We start from the raw sequence: 21,265 nt of genomic DNA on the forward strand, positions 1-21,265 counted from the left end.
CGCTGAAATTAAAGTGTGTAAATCAGGATGCTTTGCCTTTTGCATCTTATAGTTATCCATTCAGAATGTGGAAAATAAAGATACAGTGAATTTATTTCGGCCCAACATGCTGCTATAAGTATTTACATGTTGTCATGATGCTTTTCTATGCAATTTGTTTATTTTGCAAGTAAACTCTATAGGACAGTATTATTGTAGGTCTTGACACCCAAAACATACATTTTTGTCCAAAGTAAAATGCTGAAGAAGGTGGCTGTGCCCAAATTGAAGAGTGGGTTAAAATCAAAGATTCGCTGTTTAGCTTAAGTTTGTGATCCTGGGCAAATAATGTAATCTCACCCTGACTTCAATTGCAAAAATTGGAGTGCTTGTAAATGATTAAGTTTACACCCTTACAATAGGGCCGTTTTAATAAGTGTAGGGACACATTGGTGTATCCTGGTGCTAGTCTTCTAGTGACTCGAATACTGCTGCATAGAATTGCATTATTGCTGCACTGCCCCCCCAGTCTTGTAACACCAGATTTGACAGGCAGACATAGGACCTCATTCCGAGTGCGGCAGTAAGGGGTTAACGGCACCAGTAAGGATGCCAGTGCCATTAACCCCCTACCGCTGCATTCCGAGGTCCCTTATCGGGTCCCACTAAGGCCGGCATGTTTTACCAGCCGCCCTTAGCGGGAGCCGCTAAGGGACCAAGGAGCTCATAGCGGGCCCGCAATTTGCGGGCCCGTTATGAGCTCCTTCCCTATTTCCATTGAGCCCTATGGGGGCTCGAATGGGAATGGGTAATGGTTTTCGGAATGGGGACTTACCGGGTTCGCAAAGGTAGGAATGTCCCGGTAAGTCCCCATTCCGACACCACGGACCCGGACACAGGTTTGGAGGCAGCCATGGTGCCATTAGCACCATGGCTGCCTCCAAACTCGTAATGACCCTCATAGTCTCACCAGCCAGGCAGTGCACCAGAGATTCTACTATAGGGGACTGTGGTAGAATCAACATTACATTTTCTCCCCTGTTGCTCCCAGCCACTGAAGTTGCTTGGGCCGTCCAGAGTACGGCCCCACACTCTGCAATGTCCTGTTTTGCTATGATATTGAGTCTTTCATTGCACACCATCACAGCTGGTCTGATAGCACAGCGAGTAGGGCGCTTGCTTTGATATCTGTGCAGAGCCTGCTGATGCAGGTTCGAATCCCGGCAGTGCCAAACTCAGCCTTTCATCCTTCTGAGGTTGATAAATGAGCACCACACACTGTGGGTAATAATAAGCAGTACTCAGATACCTGAGGGTTTGTAGCGCTATATCAATGCCATTTTCACACTTTCTAGGACCTTCAGGATCTGCAAGAAGTGGGTGTTTCAGACTCAAAAGAGAGAGCAGTTAACTGATTGTAACATTGAAGCTGCACTATAACAGTCTTATTACAATGGTTAATGAAGTAAGATGCCCCTACAAAAGTAAATTTGCCACTCCTCCACAGTCTCTGAAGTTAGTCCCTCTCCAAACATTTGAAGGGTTACCCCATGCCTACATTTTAGCCTAGGTGCACTCCTGGATGTGCACACTTGTATTTTGTTAGGCAGAGAGGTGAGGGAAGCCTTTCCCCGAAACTGGCGGCGTTAAAGTTTTACTGTGTTTGTTCAGAAAAATGTACTTGAACAAACGCAGTAAAACTTTAAAGCTGATACTATCAAGAAAGTCCTCCATCACCTCTATGCATATTGTGCTTTAAAATATACTAATCGATAGTTGGTCCCCACACCAGACCATGGGGGGAAGTGGGTAGAACAGTGGGGGCAGAGCCTCCAAGTTTGCCCTGCCTATTTTCTGAAGAGGCCCCTCTCATCGCAACTTAATTTCCCCCCACCCCGAAATGTAGGGTTTGTTGCGCCCCTGCATGGGAGGGAGGCCAGGTAGGTCGGCTAACCCTCACAAGTCACCAGCCACCCCCACTGCTCCCCCCACAGTGCTGAAATAAAGGGAACGGGAGCCAACACATCTGCAATAATTCCTTTACTCGCTGCACCCTGGCCCGTTGCAAACCTGCTCTGTAATATATAATTTATAAAGTTATCTGGCTGTAGTAAGACAGGTGCTTGCTGTTGGGCTATACCACAAGGGATGGGCTGCTACCCGATGCAGGGATGAACGGTTACCCTGCACGAGAGATGCGGGGCATCCCAGGAACTGAATATATTTGCCATTAGCACATGCAGGGAGGCCATGTGCCACTGGCACATGCAGAGAAGAGATGCCCAGTTAGCATGTGCAGAGAGGAGATGTGATGCTGCATGTGTACGGAGGCTATACCAATAACATGTGGAAAAGGAGTATGTGTTCTTACAGAGCACTTTTAGCCAAATTCCTTCAGCCTTCAAGCACTGTGGTAACAGTTATTATCCCATTTCGAATGATACTTGATTTATTACAACAAAACCGAGCAGAATGCCAGGGGAGCACTGTTGGGCATTGTGGTGGGGGCTGGCAAGGATGTGTTTGAGTCAGGCTGAATAAGGAACGGGGAGGGGGAAAATCGGGTACACATTTGGCCCCAGTACATTTTGTCCGCTTCCAGCACTGATAGTAACTTGTGTGAAAGGTCATTCTTCATCATTGCATTTCTTGTAAGAAAGAAGTGACTCCTCTGTGGTATTCCCTCTGCACCACACCCATCAAGGATGTGTCAGTCCTCCACGTAATTGGAACTTGGGAAGTGCAGGCCCCCATCCTGCTCGGTAGCTTTCCACCCTTTCTTTGGATGCAACGTTAGCATGTGCATTGCCAACATTAGCCTGTGCAGAAGGGAGCCCTGCTGTTAAGACTGGCAGGGAGGAGATGTGCCTTTATAGCATGGCCAGAGGAGATGTTACGTTCGCACTCGCAGAGAAGAAATGTCCCCTAGTACGTACTTAGTAAAGATGTGTCATTTGCACGTGCCAAGAAGAGATGTGCCATTAGTATGGAACAGAAGTGCAAGTAGCATGCAGAGCTGAGATGTGCCGTTAGCATGTGAAGAGACAGGATGTGGAGTTTGCACATGCTAACTGCACATCCCGTCGCTGCACAGGATGTGCAGTTAGTATTTCAGGGATGGGATGTGCAATTAGCATGTGCAGAGAGGGTATGTCCCATTAGCATGTTCGTAGAGTAGGCGTGTCGTTAGCATGCACATCTCCTCTGTCCACATGTGCGCAGTCAGCATGCATGTACAGAGAGCTGTTCCACTAGTATGTGTACAGAGAAGATGCACCATTAGCAGATGAGAAGAAATGTGCCAATAGCATGCGCAGAAAAGAGATTTGAGGTCACTATTGGTAGAGATATGTCCTGTCAACGTGTGCAAATATCAGGCTGGCTAAACAATACGTGAAAACAATGTCTGCCATTAGCATATGCATAGAGATGTGCTGTCAGCATGCGCACGGTGTAAAGGTGCAATTTACACATGCAAATGACACAAATTTGCTCTTCAAGTGCTAACAACATATCTCTGAAAATGCTGAAAGGTTATGTGCCTTTACCTTGTGCACAGAGTATGTGTCGTATTTGTTAGTATGTGTCAAGAGGAGATGTGTAGCTAGCATGTTCAGGGAGGATATATCCGATTATCAAGTGGAGTGATGTGCTGTTAGTATGTACTCAGACGGGATGTGCCATTTGCTTGTGGAGTGAAGGGCTCTGTGCAAGCCAGATAACTTTGATCTACAACTCTTTTGGTCTACGGGTCTGATTTTACATATGCATTGGGTATATGTGTTGGATCCGTTTTCCTCTCTTGCAGAGGAGAAAACTCGTTTTTACTCACTTGAAATTGCATTTAGTCTCTAATTTGAAAAACCATGAGTAAAATACTCACACCTCAAAATCTTATCTGGAGCACTGACAATAACCATTATGATTATGCAGGGTTTGGAAAAAAAAAGCATGAAAAAAATCTTCCATTTGCAATATGATAATAGAAATTGCCATTTCAGCTGAAAAGCCACACATGCACTGTATCATCTAGTAAAGATCACTTGATGTTCCCCTCCAGATCAGAACCACACACTGATGCATTATGGATATACGCATATTAGCTGGTCAGATAGCACAGTGAGCTAAGTGCTCGCCCCTGATAGCTGCGCATAGCCTGCTAGGTTTGAATCACGGAAGGGTCAACTCAGCCTTTCATGCTTCCAAGGTTGCTAAATTGAGTACCACTCTGAGGGATAGTAATGTCTTCTATTGTTCCAGCCCTCTGAGACCTATGGGTGTGTAGCGCTATATAAGAAATATAAATATATAAGAAATACATTATTATTATGTGCTAATGAAAACTTGTATTTTGCTTCACATAAGAATACTGTCACTGTGTTATTGGGAAGTGCTGTTTTATGTCGGACATCTTCCAAGGTTGTATCCACCATACACATATCTATCAAAAACAGATGCATATACCCAGAAACATTTCACCCTGAGGATCATCAGTATTATGCTGGGTTTTCAAAATGCAAAAAAACATTATTTGACTTGCAACATAACAGAAGAATAGTGCATTGCATATAAAAAGCTATGCATGCACAGCATCACCTAGCAACCATAATTGGAAATTATCCTCCACATTAGAGCAACAGATGAATACGGAGCTATGCAAACTACCATAAAAGCTTGCCTTTTTTTCAGATGTAAACATTGTCATTGTCGCACAGAGCAGTTATTTCATGCATCACTTGATCAACCCAAGACTGCCAACACTCAAGATCTATCTAACCACACATGTGATCCTCATTGATAATCAGCACAGCAACATAAGACAAAGCACTTCACATAAAGCATTAACACGTTTACCATCAATGTTATGTTCTACTAAGGAAAAAAAACGCTACCAGCAATTGGATAGTAGCATTAACCATTTAAGCTGAAAAGCTACACGTGCAAAGTGCCACATTGTAACCATTACTGGAACCTCCCCTCAGAGCCACACATCAATGCACTTTCCGTGTGTAAATTTGCAAAATATGCTTGCTTTTTGCTCATGAGAATGCTTGCATCTTCTTAAAAAACAAAGCAATTGCATCCATGTCTTCATCAACCCAAGACTGACAGCACTCAAGGACCTAGCAGTCGACCACATCAGGATTCCCTCTCAACGCGATGTTGGATGACAACCTTGATATCAAAGAATGAATACATGTTTACCATTGACTACTAATAATATAAAGGGTTTAAAAAATAAAAAAGAACACAACTCTCCTGCATGCAACTGGATAAAAGCACCACCTAGCAAGTATCAAGGCCACAGAGAAATGCACTATGGGTATGCAAATTAGCGGAACAACTTGCTTTTTACTTCATATGGGAACATTGTCATTGTCTTCTATGGCAGTGTTTTTTAGTAGCCAGCTTTATCAATCTAAAATTGACAACTCTCATGGATGCAACAAGCAACCAGATACATGCTTCGCCCTCATTGGAGATTGTCAGTGCAGTGTAGGTTGGCATCCTTGGGAATGAAACATTGGGGCATGTTTACCATTCACCATCAATAATGGAATTGTTCTGTGTGTCTTACAAATGTCGAAAAGGGGTTTACCTTAAGGAGAGAATTTATCTGGACATCTATAGAAAATGTTAGTAAGCAACATGCAATTAAAAATGTATTAAAAACCTTGCACATGGCAGAGGCTTGGAATTGATGGGTTGTAAATGTTAACATTCTTTGAACAACTGCAGTTAACTTCGAGGACCTGGGATAACTCACAAAGGAATGCTGAAAAAATGTGCTCCTTCTTGGAAGTGGGCCTAAACTTTTAAGCAGCTCCACTAGACGTATTGCCCTAATACCCACAAAAATATCTTCGTGCTGCATTCGGATTTGGGCAGTTGTACTCAATGGCAAAATTGTTTTAATATTTTTAAGCTGAGCGTTTGACATCACATCGATCTGTGCAATGTGGACTAAAAATGTGTAAATCCTTTCTACAGCTCATTGTACTGATCTATAAACTGCATATTTACATGAATGTTTATCACTGACCTGATGTGAACTTTGCCGATATGCGGCTTAGTAACTCCAGATACCCGATCTATTCTTTGTTTTTATTTCCCGAACTTGCCTACATTGGGTCCCCCACATAACGACTGTTTTCCCTACCCCCAAATCTCCATAGACCTTTGTCCCTCAAACCCTGTTTATTTTGTTGGAAGTCTGTAATTTACCGCATTGCATATACTTTCAAAATCCAATTTGTTAACATACATTCTGCATACCCTTTTTTACATTTTATTTTATTTATATGTTTACAACGCGCTGAAAGCCTTAAGGCATCAGGGCGCACGTGAAAACTAAAGACAAAGCACAGGACAACACAACAAGTGCACAGCGGTTTATTTAAACATGAAGGTATTCAAACCTTTAGGAATTTGGAATAGATTAGGTTCCTGCCAAAGAGTCAAAGGCAGGGTATTCCAGGCTTTCGGGGCCAAGGTGACAAAGGATCTTCCATTCCTCAAGACGTGTCTGGCTCTAGCACATGAAAGCAACCAAGTACCGGTAGATCTTAAGATCCATACATTCTTCAAAGTCTGGCATTTAAAAAGCAGAGCAGACTGGAGAAAACCTACCATTTGTTTTTTGTCTTCTTGGAAATGGGCTTTCACGAACATTTTGCCGACTGGATAAGGGAGGGCATTTTCCACATAGTTCACACATCTGTCCCAGCGAGCCATCAAAGATGTTGTCCCCAAGATGATCTGTTGGGATGACACATGAACGGTTTCAAACTCAGGCATTTTACCATCACATTCTTTCTGAGACACTGTTTTGTCTATTTTAAATAAATCAGATATGTTTGTTTTGCTTTCCCCAAACTGCGCTCCTCTCCCTGCTGCATAGGACCATTTTTGCCACATTCTCAAAACTTGTTAGTGAGTTTCAGTAGCAGCGCAAGCCATTTAAAGATGACATTTCTGAAATTCAGGTGACGTCCCCAAAATATCACAGTCCCCTTTCACCAATAGGTGATTCCCTTGTAGACTTTACCTGGCAACAATCACACATCCATAACCCAGACACTGATCAATATTTCAATGTCAATGACCATAACAGCAATGATATATGACTCCATTTAAACACATTTTGCACGCTGACCTTTCATGCACCAAATGGATGTCACTACCAATATAATATTGAAAGAAAAAAAATAAAATTGTCTGACTTTTTGGTGGAACCAGGGCTCAAGGAACAACGACAAAACACAATTGCTGTAATGAGCAAAATCAAAGGACGGGTGACAATGGAAAAGCACATTCTCCACAATTGGCAGCAGGTTAAAAGCGACAATGACAAGGAGGAATTGTCAAAAGGGAAAGAGTCAAGAAAACGAGCCGAGTAGATGACTACCGGAAGTGTCATCCAGTGTTCAGAAATATCTTCCTGAATGAGGTTGGGTGAGATAAGAGCCTCTAACTTTCATTGAGGAGAACAGTGGAGGCTGGATAACATCATGCAAAAAAGGTCAGAACTTCATTAGGATGGTGGCATCGGCAGGGTTCATGAGGTAACATTTATGAAATCATATCAGCACAAGAAAATCACGAAAAAGGGGGGCAATATGGCGAGTAAACCAAACAATGTTGAATGAATGAATGGGATCAACAAGGGAAAATGATCAGGAATAAGTAGAAAAGCATTAGGGAACCAAAAATGTTACAAATTATAGTTTTTCCTCTTTGCGGATCGCTGTCACATTTCTCACATCCTCCAGGAACCGTAGGTAGGGCATTCTTGAACCTGCTGGACTGACGTTGAAACTCATGGAACAAGAGTCAGGTTCTTTGTTTTGGGGATTTCAGGGGATGCAAAGGATATTGTGTGAGCATGGCGCTCTCAGTGTCCAAGTGACGTCCATTCAGAAGAGGTCAGTTTGCTTCTCGCTCTACAGAAAAACCCAACACCAGGCTGGTTGGCTGCTGTCATGGTTACCCCCCTGGGTGCTAAGGCCTCTTTCCATGCCTGATGTGCCAGAGTTGACGCAACAGTGTGTGTGGCAGAGGGGCTTTATTAATGCCCAGAGATCTGAACACGGGACATATCTCTCTAGTATGAAGTTGACTCAGTGACAATGTCTCAGGAGGATCCACGAGCTTCATCCTTCAGCTCTTCGTGTATCAGGACATTACAAATCAATACCAACATGCCATTTAAAAAGGTCAAGTTAGTCTACCTGGGAAGCACATCCCTCTTCTGTGTACCCCTTGCCCACACATTTGACCTCTCCCTTTTCACTCACATACCAGCAATGGACCCCTGGCCAGTTTTACTATTAGCCATAGTTAGGAGGTGGGAGAGAAGACACCGATTCGCAAATGAGAGATTCCGCCAAATCAATTAAAACAAAACACAGTCACATAGGTGAATCGTAGCCTTGCCGAGTATTGTAGTACAAAGAGAAGGCCTACATACTGGAGACAACCCATTGCTTATGCAGCCACTGGCGTAACAGGGGCCCCCGCAACCCCTGCGGTGCGGGGGGGCCCGCAGTGTGGGGGGCCCCACCAGCACATGGCTGGGAGGGGGCCCCAGTAAAAAAAAAAAAAAAAAAAAAATATATATTTTTTTCTAAAAAAAAAAAAAAGTTTCTTTTGAAATTCACTCTGCATTCATAAAGAACATTTCTGTAACAGAAATAATTTCTTTATGAAGGCAGAGTGACTACAAAAAGAAACTTTCTTTTTGAAGTCTGAGGGCCCCCGTAACCCATACCCATGACATGGAAGACCCTAGGCTGGAGGCCTCCATGTCATGGGGTGGGGGGGGGGGGTGGGGAGCCCTATGCCTTCCCAAAGAAATTGTTTGTTTTTGAAGCCACTCAGCCATCATAAAGAAATTATTTTGATTATGGTTCGGTCCTTAACTGAAATAATTTCTTAATGAAGTTATAGTGACTTAAAAAAGAAACAATGCGGCTCATTCTGACCATGCCGGTCCGGAAACAACGGTGCTGGTAAGCTTACAGGCACTGTTGTTTCCGGACCGGCATATTACAGGTCTGCCTTGTGGGGCTGCCGTGCCCGACAGGTCTGACCCTGCCAGGCACAGCAGCCACGGTAGGCAGACCTGTCACGGAAGCACCGGCACCGTTAACAATGGTGCAGGTGCTTCTATGTCCCCATTCCCGTGGAGTCTGGGGTTTAACGAAATTACCGGCACCTGATTTCCCAGCCGCCGGACTTGAAATAGCACGGTGGCACCGGGAAGTCAGGCCATAGTAATTTTTTATGGGTCTGGCGGCAACCCGCCGGTAGCACCAGCACGGTTACCGCTGGACCCGTAATGAGCCCCAATTTCTTTTTTAAGTAATAGGGCCCCCCCTCAACTCCATGAGGTGTGCGTGTATGAGTCTATGGTGAAAGGGTGCACACTCAAATGTATAGCCGTCTGCCTGTGTGTGTATGGTGAAAGGGTGCACACTTAAATGTATGGGTGGCTGTGGGGGTGTGCCTGCATGGTGAAAGGGTGCACACATAAATATATAGGTGGCTACCTGTGTGAGTGTATGGTGAAAGGGTGCACACTTAAATGTGTGGATGACTGGGTGTGTATAAGGTGAATGGGGTGTGTGCTTGTGTACAGGGGCACAAGAAAACCTTCATTTTGGGGGGGCTAACCCTTCAAATGTTGGGAGAGGCGCTAACTTCACATGCGGTGGGCAGGGGGAAACTTATTTGTGTGGGCGCATCCAAATTATTTATGCATTTTAATGAGACTATTCTAGTGCAGATTCAATGTTACAAGCAGTTAACTCTCTCCTATAAGTCTCCTGTTCCCTCTCTACCCTTCCAATCACTCCCCTGGCATGCAAGTACTAAACCCACATCACGATTTCAATCGCCTAAACAATGTGGAATTTGAATGCAGGTACTAACAGTGAAATGCTTTACGTTGGTAATTGCTGGGTTCTTGTTAACAGCAAAAACCAGGTGCCGTTTAAAATCTGTGTCCTGTTCGGTCTGGCAACTGCTCTAAATGTTAGCCAAGTTGAGTCAATATAGCCCAAAATGTCAGGGGGGGTCGTGCTGAAGCCCAGTCAACTCAATGGTGTTGCGCTACTACTTGTGTTTAATGCCTTGCTTACTCCTAGCCCTATTCTTCCTCGTCCCAGTACTTATATAGGAGGCAGTACGTGTGTTTGAGGCACTCTGCCTCATACAAAAGTACTGGGAAGAGGTAGAGGTACATGGAGGTAATGCCTGATTTAGCTACCTGTAATCTTCATCACTCCTAGTCCCACTGTTCCTCATCCCAGTACTTACCTATGAGGCAAGGAGCCTCATACGAAAGCTCTGGGACAAGGAAGAGGGACGCAGAGGTAATTCTGGGCCAAGGAGCTGATTGTGGAGGTTGGGGTGGTGGGTGGGAGGGAGAGTGGATGTGTGGGTGGGCAGGATTGTGTGATAAATCATAATGGTTGTCCATGTCCAGGCTAAGCAGGCATGATATGTGGTATAAGTGGCTAGAGAGGCATTTTGATTTAGCCAGTCTAGTCATTCCTCAGTTTGGTATGACTTTCTTTTAACTGGACATTTCTGATAAAGTAGTCCTGCTAACTTTAATTACCTGGCTAGATTGGCATTTGGGTGCTGCCAGTCTAGCCATTTCTTACTGCGGCATTGTATATTTTTCTGGGCATCTGTGATAAAATGATATGATGTGATTCAAGTCATTTATAATGCGCCTGTACACAAGTGTACACAAGGGAGGGATGATAGAGGGAGGACAAGACAAACAATCTCACTAGGCCTTGTGTCATTGTGAGAACGAGAAGTGCAAGGGAAAAGGGAGCAGGGAAGTGCAAGTGAGAGGGGAGGGGAAAACAGGGCAGCAATGCTCTCAGTAAGTGCAGCCAGGGCAGAGCAGCTATTGGTTGTGCAAGGAGAACAATGGACTGCAGGGTTACAGTTACAGCCCCTAAGTGCATGGTAGGCCCGGAGGCATTGCAAGGGTGACCAATCAAGAAAGAGCCTGGACTCAGAGAGACTCTGAGGGTAGCCAAGCAGCCAGTCAGTACAGCAGACAGGTAGGTCAGGCAGGTCAGCAGGGGGGGAGAGAGAGCGAAAGCAGCAGAGAAGAGGAAAGCTTTTAGCTGCTTCCGAAACTTCAGGTTGTCCGCCTCAAGTTTGAGAGGGGCAGGGAGGCCATTCCAGTTGGAGGCACCAGCAGAGGAGAGAGGTCTACCCCCACTCTCTGCCTGGAGAAATGTCTAAGCCTTAGAGAGTTGGAGGTAGCTGAGTGAAGGGTTAGAGAAAGAAGGTATTTTGGAAGAGAGCATTGGATTTAGTGTTGGCACTGGCCCCAGAAAGCCTTGTGGGCAATGCAAAGGTTCTTGAACTTGATCCTTGCAGCCAGTGGAGAAATTTCAGGGCTGGAGAAATACAATCCCAGGGCTTGAGGCCAAGGCTAAGTCTTGCAGTCCTGTTCTGGATTATTTGCAGATGACGGAGATTAGAGGAAGACAGATTGAGAAAGTGGCTGTTGCAGTAGTCCAGCTTAGAGACAGTGAGCTTCTGGTGGAGAGTGAGAAAGGGAAGAGTCCCTTTGAGGAGGAGCAGCTGGTAGTGGGACTTCTTGGTGATGTCCGAGATGTTAGGAGAGAAAGAGAGTGTGGCTTTGAAGATGACACCAAGGTTTTTTGCCTCGCAGGAAGGCAAAGGAAGAGGGCCCAAGGTGGTCTGCTATAGTGAGAGAGGAAACACAGTGGCAAGGGTCCCAATGAGAAGGATCTCTGTCTTACTGGCATTAAGGCAGAGATTGTTGGAGGTGCACCAATCCTGAATCGTGGATAGACAGTCAGGAATGAGCAAGAGAGGAGAGGAGGATGAGGGGAGCCTGAAGGAAAGCTGAGTCATCCGCACAACATTGAAAGTTAGAGGATAAGGTAGAGATCAGGGAGGCCAAAGTGGCCAAGTAGAGGTTGAAAAACCAGCGTGAGAGGATAGAGCCCTGGGGAATGCCACAGGTAGAGAGAGGTGGCGGAGAGAATGGGACCACGATCGACCTGGGAGCGGAGTGGCGGTCCAAGTGGAAGTAGGTCAGTCACTCTAGGGTCTGATCTGTGATGCCCAGGTTCTCACAGAGTCGATTGATCAGGATGGGGATGTTGACCCTGTCGAAAGCAGAGGAAAGATGAAGGATGAGAATAGAAGGAATGCTGGAATCAAGGTTAGAGAGCAGCACAGGTGTTAAGGAGAGCAGTTTCCATGCCTCTGGCAGCTCTGAAGCCAGACTGATGGTCATGGAGACAACCAACAGATTCAGTGTGGAGAGTAAGCTGGGAGATGGCAAGCTTTTCCAAGAGTTTGCTCAGGAAAGGTGGAGATTGAGCAATAGTTTTCCAGCAGGTAGGATCAGCAGACTGCTTCTTGAGGAGTGGGTGCACAAGGGAGTGCTCAAAGGGAGAGGGGAACATTGCAGTGGCAAAAGAGTGATTACAGAAATCGGCCAAGGCTGGAGCGAGGGTGTCAATATGGGCTTTGATGGTTCTGGAGGAGCAGCGGAGCACCTGTTTGGACGACACTTTCATAGATCGGACTTGTCTAGAAACCTCATCAGGTGTTGTCAGAGAGAAAGAGGAAAAAGGAGGAGGAGAGAAGAGATGGCCAAAATGGGCCGAGAGAGGAAGAGGACATAGAGGACAGGATGTCCTGAGATTTAGCAGAGAAATGAGAGGCCAGAGCTGTACAGAGGGCATGGGAGGGAACAGAAGAGGTATAGACCACAACAGGATTGACCAGTTCCTTGCAGATTTTAAAGAGTTTGGCCGTGTTGTTCGAGGCCATGGAGACACATGCTTTATTGTGTGCTCTCGTCTTGATGAGTGTTATTGCTTTGACTGGCATTTTGCTGAAAACAGTCTAGGTATGTCTAAATGTGGCCTGGCATTCTGTACTATAATGTTATTACGTGTTTACACTGGTCTACATTGTGCAGCCAGTTGGAAGCATTAATGTTCCTGTGCACTGTTGGTGACTTGCATGTATTGGATTGTGTTACCCTACAAAACAATTGCAAACACTTTGGCTTTATAGCCAATTTATCTCAGAATGTGTGCTGTATATTGCATTAAAACACATATTTATATCTTTTTCCTAGTGCAGTGTGTGGCATACCCCTTCAGCAGCACGTTCATGCGTATTGTGCAAGCGTGACAGTCTAGGCCGGCCCAGAGTGTGGCGCAACCCGTGATTTGTTGCCGAGTTGGGGGGCCCCCTCAGCATGGCTCGCAGGGGGGCCCCCACATTTTGTGTTACGCCACTGTATGCAGCCCCACATAGCACCACGACACCCGGTCATCAGTGGCCTAACAATCAAGGAACATAGAAGAGGGACTCACCCTAAGCATGCCATTCTTGCTTCCACTGCCCAGAGCCCCCACTAAACCATGCAACGAGGTCAAAAGTAATTGGTCCTTGAAGCAAGATGACTAGATCACACTGTCTCAGGAGGATAGATCAGGGGCAACATGCTCGCCTTGGAGGCAACACAGTTTCGATCCCTGGGGCCGCGCTTAGAAACCTCTGGGTGTTAAGCGCATTATGAATTACCTATCATAACATGGCAAAGTGGGCACTGAAAACAGGTGGTGCAGTGCAGAAGGCATCAGATCATGGTCGAAAGCAGTTTTCTACGACAGAAATGGAGGCCGAGGATTCGAACTTCAGGAGAAGAAGAGAGAGAGAAAGAGGGCTCAAGCCTCAAGGGAACTAAGACAACAACTGCCAGAGCCAACCAGATCAGAATATTGCATTTTGTTACATGAAGGTAGAGGCCTACACATTACCATTGCATGGCATTTTGTGTGTTGCAATGTCGATGGTTGTGGTGGGCTGCTTGGAACGCTTTGTTAGTTCCTAGACATGGGTGTGTCAGTGTCGCCCAATCCAGCCCTCCTGGCTGTGTAATTGTTTTGTTAGAGCAACCCAGGAATCAAAACCTGGCCTGCAAACAAAGCTGTAAACGTGAAGAGGAAATATAACTAATTGTAGAGTGATATGAATATACAAAATAAAAGGAAAGACACTTTGAATAAAGAAAGTACATGTGTTTTTGATTTCGTATTGATTTAGCAGTAGCAGGGAATCCCCACTATACCACCACTAACTAAACCCATCACCCCCTTATTTGCACTTTGCCTATTTCCTGTCTAAACTGTAGGGACACCCTTTGCCTACCGCGCACCATTTCAGCCCTCCTCTGCACTCTTAATTTTCTCAAAACAACACCGATGCCAGCTAATAGTTATTTTCCTTGTGCTTTGATCTATTCCAAAATGTTGTAATTAAATATTAAAAGTGGTATAATTTTGTTTTTTTAAATTTGTACTCTAGCAATTTTCAGTAAAAACTGTTTCACCTCTTCATTTTAAGTATTCTTCATGTTTTCATAGTTACTTTTACTGTGTACTATGTCACGGTGGTACTGTTCTCCTCACTCCCAGTACTGCTTACAAAGATGTGCTCCTCACCTTGGCATAGGGATAAAAACATAATATTCCTCTTGAGAATCATTCTTGACTAATTCTGACACATTGGAAGGGGGTGGAAGCATGACATCTCTGGTGTTCTGTACCGTTAAACTGTGTATTCGGTGTCTCAGTCCTCAACTAGATGCAATCTGCCCTTTTTATTACCTTCACCCTCCTCTTATCAATCTGGACACCTGCAAATGAGCTACTGAATCTCGCAACTCACTATGGTGTTGCTGGATGTGAGAATGATGGCCAAAAAGCATCACACACCTTCTGGCATCAATGCTGCATAGAACACACACAAGAAGCATTTGGGTTTATCTACTCCCTAAGAAAAATGGCATGTGTATGTCACACTGGTTTGTATTCACTGGATACAACCTTAAGGCTCATGCAACCACTGTAATGTTCTCCTTCCTCAGTGAAAAGGTCACTGGAGTATATTGCACTTATGTAATTCTCTTGAATGTTGTGCTCCCTCAAACATCACATGCATGTATCACACATACTCAAGTAATTTAATTTGATTTCATACTCTCTAAAATTAAAGTGTGTGCATACGCACAAGAGAGCCACTGCTCCCTAATCATGAAAAATCGCATTCCATGATAATCCTCCTGCCAGCCAGTGTGGTGTACAACATGTGCATAGCAAATTTCAGGCTATTACAAAGCTCCCTGTTGCGGTTCTACCCTAAATCAAGACTGAATTTAACTCTAATTCCAATCTCACCCAAAGAGGTTCTTCAGGCACCTCCTAGCCCCAGTGAACACCTTCTATAGACTGATCACAGATATCAGTAGTATGTGGCGTATGTATTTCTTTGCACAACCCTCAAGAAAAGTTGACCAGGCCATCCTTCACATTATTTGGGTGCTATGCTGTGGGCTACCTTACAGGCCCACATGCTCAATACCCAAGAATGTAAAGTGAGGAATGCTTGCACATGAATAGATGATTCTTTGGTGGCAGATCTTACTCAAGAGACCTTCCAACTTGAGAACCAGACACAGAGATGCCAACATCATTGGTTTGGATGGTCTAGCATGCAAAAGTCTTAGAAAAGTGAAAGAATGTTATGAGGTCGTCCTTTTAAGAGAGAAGAGTACAATGACTGAAAGGGGTATACATGAAAATAAAGGGTAGTATTGTGCAGGCTCTAAACCTATATTGAAGGCAAATTTAAAACAGAAAGTGGACAGCATGATTCCCAAATACAAAGACAAAAAATAGAGGCATACGGTCAGCATTTCTAGAAAAACAAGGGTGCACACCAGCAAGGCGACAAAGAAGGATGCTTGGAAAGTAGGTCAGCAGTCAGAAATTCAAGAACGGAAATGATAGGAATTATATTAATATTAAATACTTTGAGATCTTGAAGTATTAAGAGTTTTAGATTTGTGAGGGAACAGAAGTGTTGCAGCGTAGGGTTTCTGAGATCAGGCGAGAAAATTGAAAAAGTGTTCAATACATGGAAACAGATGAATTGCAAAAAAGAAGTCACTGGCCTCTCAAACATCTTTCCCCAGGATTCAAGAATTGTGAGGTGATTTGCACAGCATCAGCACTCCCCTCGAAACTCTATGGATCAGCTGGCAAGCCTCAAACAACAAGGGAAGTTTGAGCAGGCTGGTTTTATTGAAATTGATTCACAAAGCGAAGGTTGATGTCTAAAAGATAGCTCAGTGTGTTAACACTCGGGCTGGAGGCATCTACATGAGTCAAAGAAATGAGTAACAATGAGGTTGTTCTGGTAAATAGTTTTTTTCGGACATATTTTGTACTGCAATTCAGTGGTTCCTAGACAAACAAGAACACAAAAATAATTTTTTAAAACTAGGTAACCTATAAGCAGCAGCGCAATAAAATATTGTTCTTCCTTTTTTGCATACTCCTACTAGGATATTTATTTTTATATGTAAGGGGTTTTGTAGCTCAGGTACATACTCACAGCAGTGGGACAACCATGTATCTCGGCTGCTTGCACCACTATCACTCCAGAGGCCACGGCTTTTGAGTTGGGAGCCTGATGTAGAGTTAACCACTTAGAGCAGAAGCCACAGTCTTCAGCAGGCCAAGCACATGTATTTCAGCTGTACAGCCGTGCACACCTGTCGGTGGCCCATGACAACACAAAGGCAGTCACAGAAGAGCAATTGGGGTTTGGGTGGTCCTGCTGTGATGGTCCTCACTCTCACACTTGACACTGCAGAGGGCTTGTTCAAAAGGAACACTTGGACTGTGTGTCTTTTGAATGATGCCAAGCATGAGTGGGCAGCCAAAATCACAGACACTATGGAACTCCAGTTAAGTTGTAAAAACTAGGTAAAACTTCTCAAACATAAAGTGTTATCTATCCATTGGGCTCTGATATTGCATGTTATGGTCACATCAGGTTCACAGAGGTTCTGATCCCTTCTAAATAAAATGTGAGAAAAATCAACTTAATCTGATATCTTGTGCTGCATGAGAACCTTTTGGTATAACCTCATTTGGCCATAAATTGGACAGTCCAGGTAAGTTGTATGTCCAATCACAATCCACATGGAAGATTAATTTATCAATTAAAGATGACAAAAACTAATTGATAACTTGAAGCCTTCCTTGGTCCTTCATCTGTGGTGCTTAGCAAATAAAGTACATTAGGTTATTCCTGATTTAGGTGATTTTCTATTATTAAAACGTTTTACAAGAGTGATTAACAGAAATCAGCTCTCCATTATATGCAGGTAAACATTTTTAAATCCTATTTCTGAGAAGCGTAGCTAGGGCAATCCATCGAATTACTGTCTCCTAGCCTTATTAGATGGGACAAGTAGACAGGATCCTCCCACCTGACAGACAGATGTTAGCCGTTTCATCTCTACAACTCATAACATCTTTCTTTTGATGGTTAGGGCTCCAAAGTAGGAAATCTCCCTTTACCCACCGCATTTCTGGATTGTACTGTGGTGTTTGATCTTGTTCAGAGAAAATTGTGCTTCAAGCTCCATAATGGGGGGCTTGATCCGAGTATTCAAATTAATTATAGCTGTACATACTGACACTGATGTTTCTATAAGAGTCAATAGTAAATATTCCTGCACCCGGGCTACCAATGCTAATCGTCTTTTTAAACAGGGATGTGCGTTGGTGCATTTACTGATGTTTATTTTATATATGTTCTAGATACTTCAGATATAGGCAGAGCTTTGCTGGGTAACCAGCACATATAATATGTGGCCTATGCCAATGATATTGTACTTCTGGACTTCTACTGTAGGGCTGTAAAGAAATGTAAATTTTTAAACTATTTTTCTTCAGCGCCCACACTGGAATGATACCATCATACCTGAGAGGTGTAAAGACATGTATAGCATGTTGCCAAAATATAATAGCATATTATTGCCAGCAGATAATAGCATTTTGCCAGTATGTAACATAGCATTTTTTTGCCAGTATAATATATAGCATTATTGGTAGTATGTAAAGTACAGGATTTACAAGGCAGCCTGGCCCAATTTGAAACTGCAGATATTCAGAGCATGCATAGAAAATGGAGACTACATAAGAATACATAACCAACTAACATTATTAACATTACTGAAATACTAATTCTAACTTCTCTAACATTAAAATGCAGTCTTCTATGCAAAATGAGGTGAAATCCATGTTTTGGTGGCACTGCTGAGATTCATTTTTAAATGAACACTGGCGTTTTCTTCAGCTTGTGGGGAACAGAAAATATGTTAGATTCAGGAAGCAAAGTGAAACAGTAACTTTGGACCTGAAGCTTTAAATGTTTTGAAAACGAAGGGTGGCACAGAGCACATTCTTTTTAACCTGATTGGGATAAAATGTAGGCAGACAAACCACGTCAATAAAGGGATGGGCAAAAGTTTTATTGGAAAATAGAAATGACGAGAGCAGTTAGTTCAAGGTGGGTTGAGGAGACAAACGGAGGTTTCAAGTGGTAGAGCGCTGACTTTGGAACATAATCAGTTGGCGCTCCCACACACAAGCTCACGAAAGAGTTTGCGCTGACACTGGGTCTGCATCTGCGAACCCAGCAAGGTTGTGCGGGTGCTTCAAAGAAATAACGACCTTGGTAAGTTAAGTGCTAAGTGAGGACCAGATCAAATGCTGTATGTGTGACTAAGATGTATTGCAGTGTAGGGAAGTTAGGAAATCATTGCATGTTTATTTTTCTCTACTTTCAGAATGTGGGAACCTTAATCCATGTTACAAAATACTTGCTTGTTCTATTTGTTATTTTATATTGCAGATGATGCTGTAAATAACATGGTAAGATTCTGTGACTTGTACATGAGATGCAATACAAAAAGCATATATGAAAACAAATGGGATGTTTGTGTCATTCATGCATCTGTGAATTATTTATATAAGTGAAGTACAAAGGGGAGGTTTATATCAGTGCAGTAGTGCATTTACTAATTTACCACTGTGATTGAAATTGCAAATAAGAGAAAGTCAGTACTAAATAGCTACAAGGTAAAGGATGTGTGTGCTATATCATGAGTGAGCCCTTCCATGCATGCTAACGGGAAGGTGTCTAATCTGATACATAGATTACTGGCTGTATATAAACCAGTAATGCCTAATGGCACATAGATTACTGGATGTACATAAACTAGTAACACCAGCCACAAACTGTAGGTGGCGCTATGAATAAAATCATTGGGTTCATATAGACAGCGCATGCGCAGATTAAGCCATTCCACCGAAATCGCAGAGCACCGCACCACCCTGCTGGAAGTTCATCTGCAGTTTTGAGGGCGAAGAGATTTAAAAAGTAAAAAACCGGGACAGGGTAACTAACATATAAGTAAGTCCAGTCTCACGAAAAAGTCACATTTTCATAATTAATCTCGGAGGCGGCCTCTTACGACGCATAGTTCCTGCGTACATGCGTAGAGGTGCGGCTTGAGACGGCTGGGTCCTTTCCTCGAACTGCGCCGTCGGCTGGCTCGGTAGGCCCGGGCGGACTGGCTCTAGGGCTGGGAACGGAGCGGAGCCGGGAGTCGGGAGCACGGAGGAGGACGGAGACTTTTCGTGCACACGCCGAAAGGAGAGCCGCCAGTGGTGACGGGGGCGCACATCCGATTCGTCGCCCGCTGCCCGATAGTGCAGCCCCATACGGAACATAGAGGGCGCACTGGGTGCACTGTGATCCGGCGACGAAGCGAGCGAGATCTCCCTCCCCGGAGGTTACTGGCCTTACGGCAAGAGGTACGGGGAGGGGTGTTGGCGCCCGCGGGTGTTGCGCTGGGCACTGGGCGCACTCACACAGACCTGACTAGGTCACTGGCTGAATAAGGTACCCCCACAAACTGCGCAGTGAGGCTACCTCCCCTTTGTAAGATTCTGTGAGTGAGGAGACAGTTCCTCTATGCGGATACTTTCCCTGGCGCAATTAACATAGTACCTGCGTTCCTCTACTGATAAAGATTAGTGGCATCAGAAGTTGAGCCTGGTAGAATTCCAACGTAACAGGAGACTGCGGGGATTTCCCTTTGATCCTGTAATCGGTCAATCCTACCTACTGGTGCCTGGTAGCCTACTTATCCCAGAGTGGATGGCTCCCCATAAAAAACCTGCTCCTTCCAAATACAATCTAAGGAAAAAGACACACGAACCAGACTTGGGTCCCATAATGGAAGAGTTTAAAGGCAGGAGAAATAAAGCCAAGAAGGGAACCCCCGTAGATCAAGGTAAAATAACGGGTTTTTTCCCCATAAACATACCGGCTGAAAATAATTCCACAACCCTCGAGACGCCCATGAATCAAGTGACCAATACCTCCAATTTGGATAGATCATTAAATTTTGAGGATATTGACAACAACTCCTTGCTGGACTTATGCCTATCTATACAGAGAGGCATGACACCCCAGATTGTGGTGCACTCGGAGGATCTGGAGTCTCTCACACCGGAGAACCAGAGTGAAAACCAGGGCAAACGACTTTCTCAAGCTGTAACAATGGAGAGGCTATCTACATCACCTAACCTAATTATTGATACTTCATCTGACATTGGAAGAGAGACAAACAGTAATATTCATTCGGTAGCCCAGGAAATTGCCGAATTACAAGCTTCCGTGGCCTCCCTACAGTTCGCATTAAAAATATTGCTGAAGATGTCGGGCCGCATATTGGCAAACACAAACACATTGATGAGCGACACTGAGCAAAGACGGAAGGAGGCCGAGGATGCGGAAGTCAACCTATCTGAAGCTATTATAATAGCAAACGAGATACACGAACAACAACTCCCGGACCCCCATACCGACATAACAGCTCAACCAGACATTCCAATGACCCGTAAGCAGCGGAGGTTGGCCAAGTTAGCGCTAGACAGGGCCAGAGTGAATACTCAAGAGCTCTTACCTATTGAGCTAGAGAAGCCTATCCCTCGTTCTAAAAAAGGGAAAAAAAGAGCAGCTCGAGCAAAGAAGCGAAGGGCTGCAGGAGATGGTTGTCTAACTAGTTGGTTGATTACGGAGACCACTGCAGCCCCAGATGGGGCCGAGCAACTCGAAAATTCAATAATTGAATCTATACTTGAAGACGATGGCACTCTAGAAAAGCCCCCGAAAACAGCGCATGAGCTTGATTGTCTGCATAATACAAATTCTTCAGATTTGGCAAAAGAGTGTGATCCGAAGTGGGGGAATCGCACCTGTATTATTAGAAATTTATATCAATCTGGAACAAGCGCTCCGAATTTTTAAAGAGACTATTCTCGGTACCCCAACT

At 44.3% G+C, this 21,265-nt stretch overlaps 1 protein-coding gene across 2 annotated transcripts in view; it reads right to left on the reverse strand.

The window, feature by feature from the left end:
- The window catches only part of PHEX (phosphate regulating endopeptidase X-linked), a 1,520,886-nt gene that overhangs the window by 693,733 nt on the left and 805,888 nt on the right, over nucleotides 1–21,265 (reverse strand). For both annotated transcript variants that reach the window (XM_069639233.1, XM_069639232.1), the window contains exon 11: nucleotides 6,610–6,738. In XM_069639233.1, the coding sequence (XP_069495334.1) occupies nucleotides 6,610–6,738 (129 nt within the window). The remainder of the gene's footprint in view (nucleotides 1–6,609; nucleotides 6,739–21,265) is intronic.

This window comes from Ambystoma mexicanum, chromosome 7q (genome assembly GCF_040938575.1).
Source record: "Ambystoma mexicanum isolate Mex_15411 chromosome 7q, UKY_AmexF1_1, whole genome shotgun sequence".
Classification (NCBI taxonomy): Eukaryota; Metazoa; Chordata; class Amphibia; order Caudata; family Ambystomatidae; genus Ambystoma; species Ambystoma mexicanum.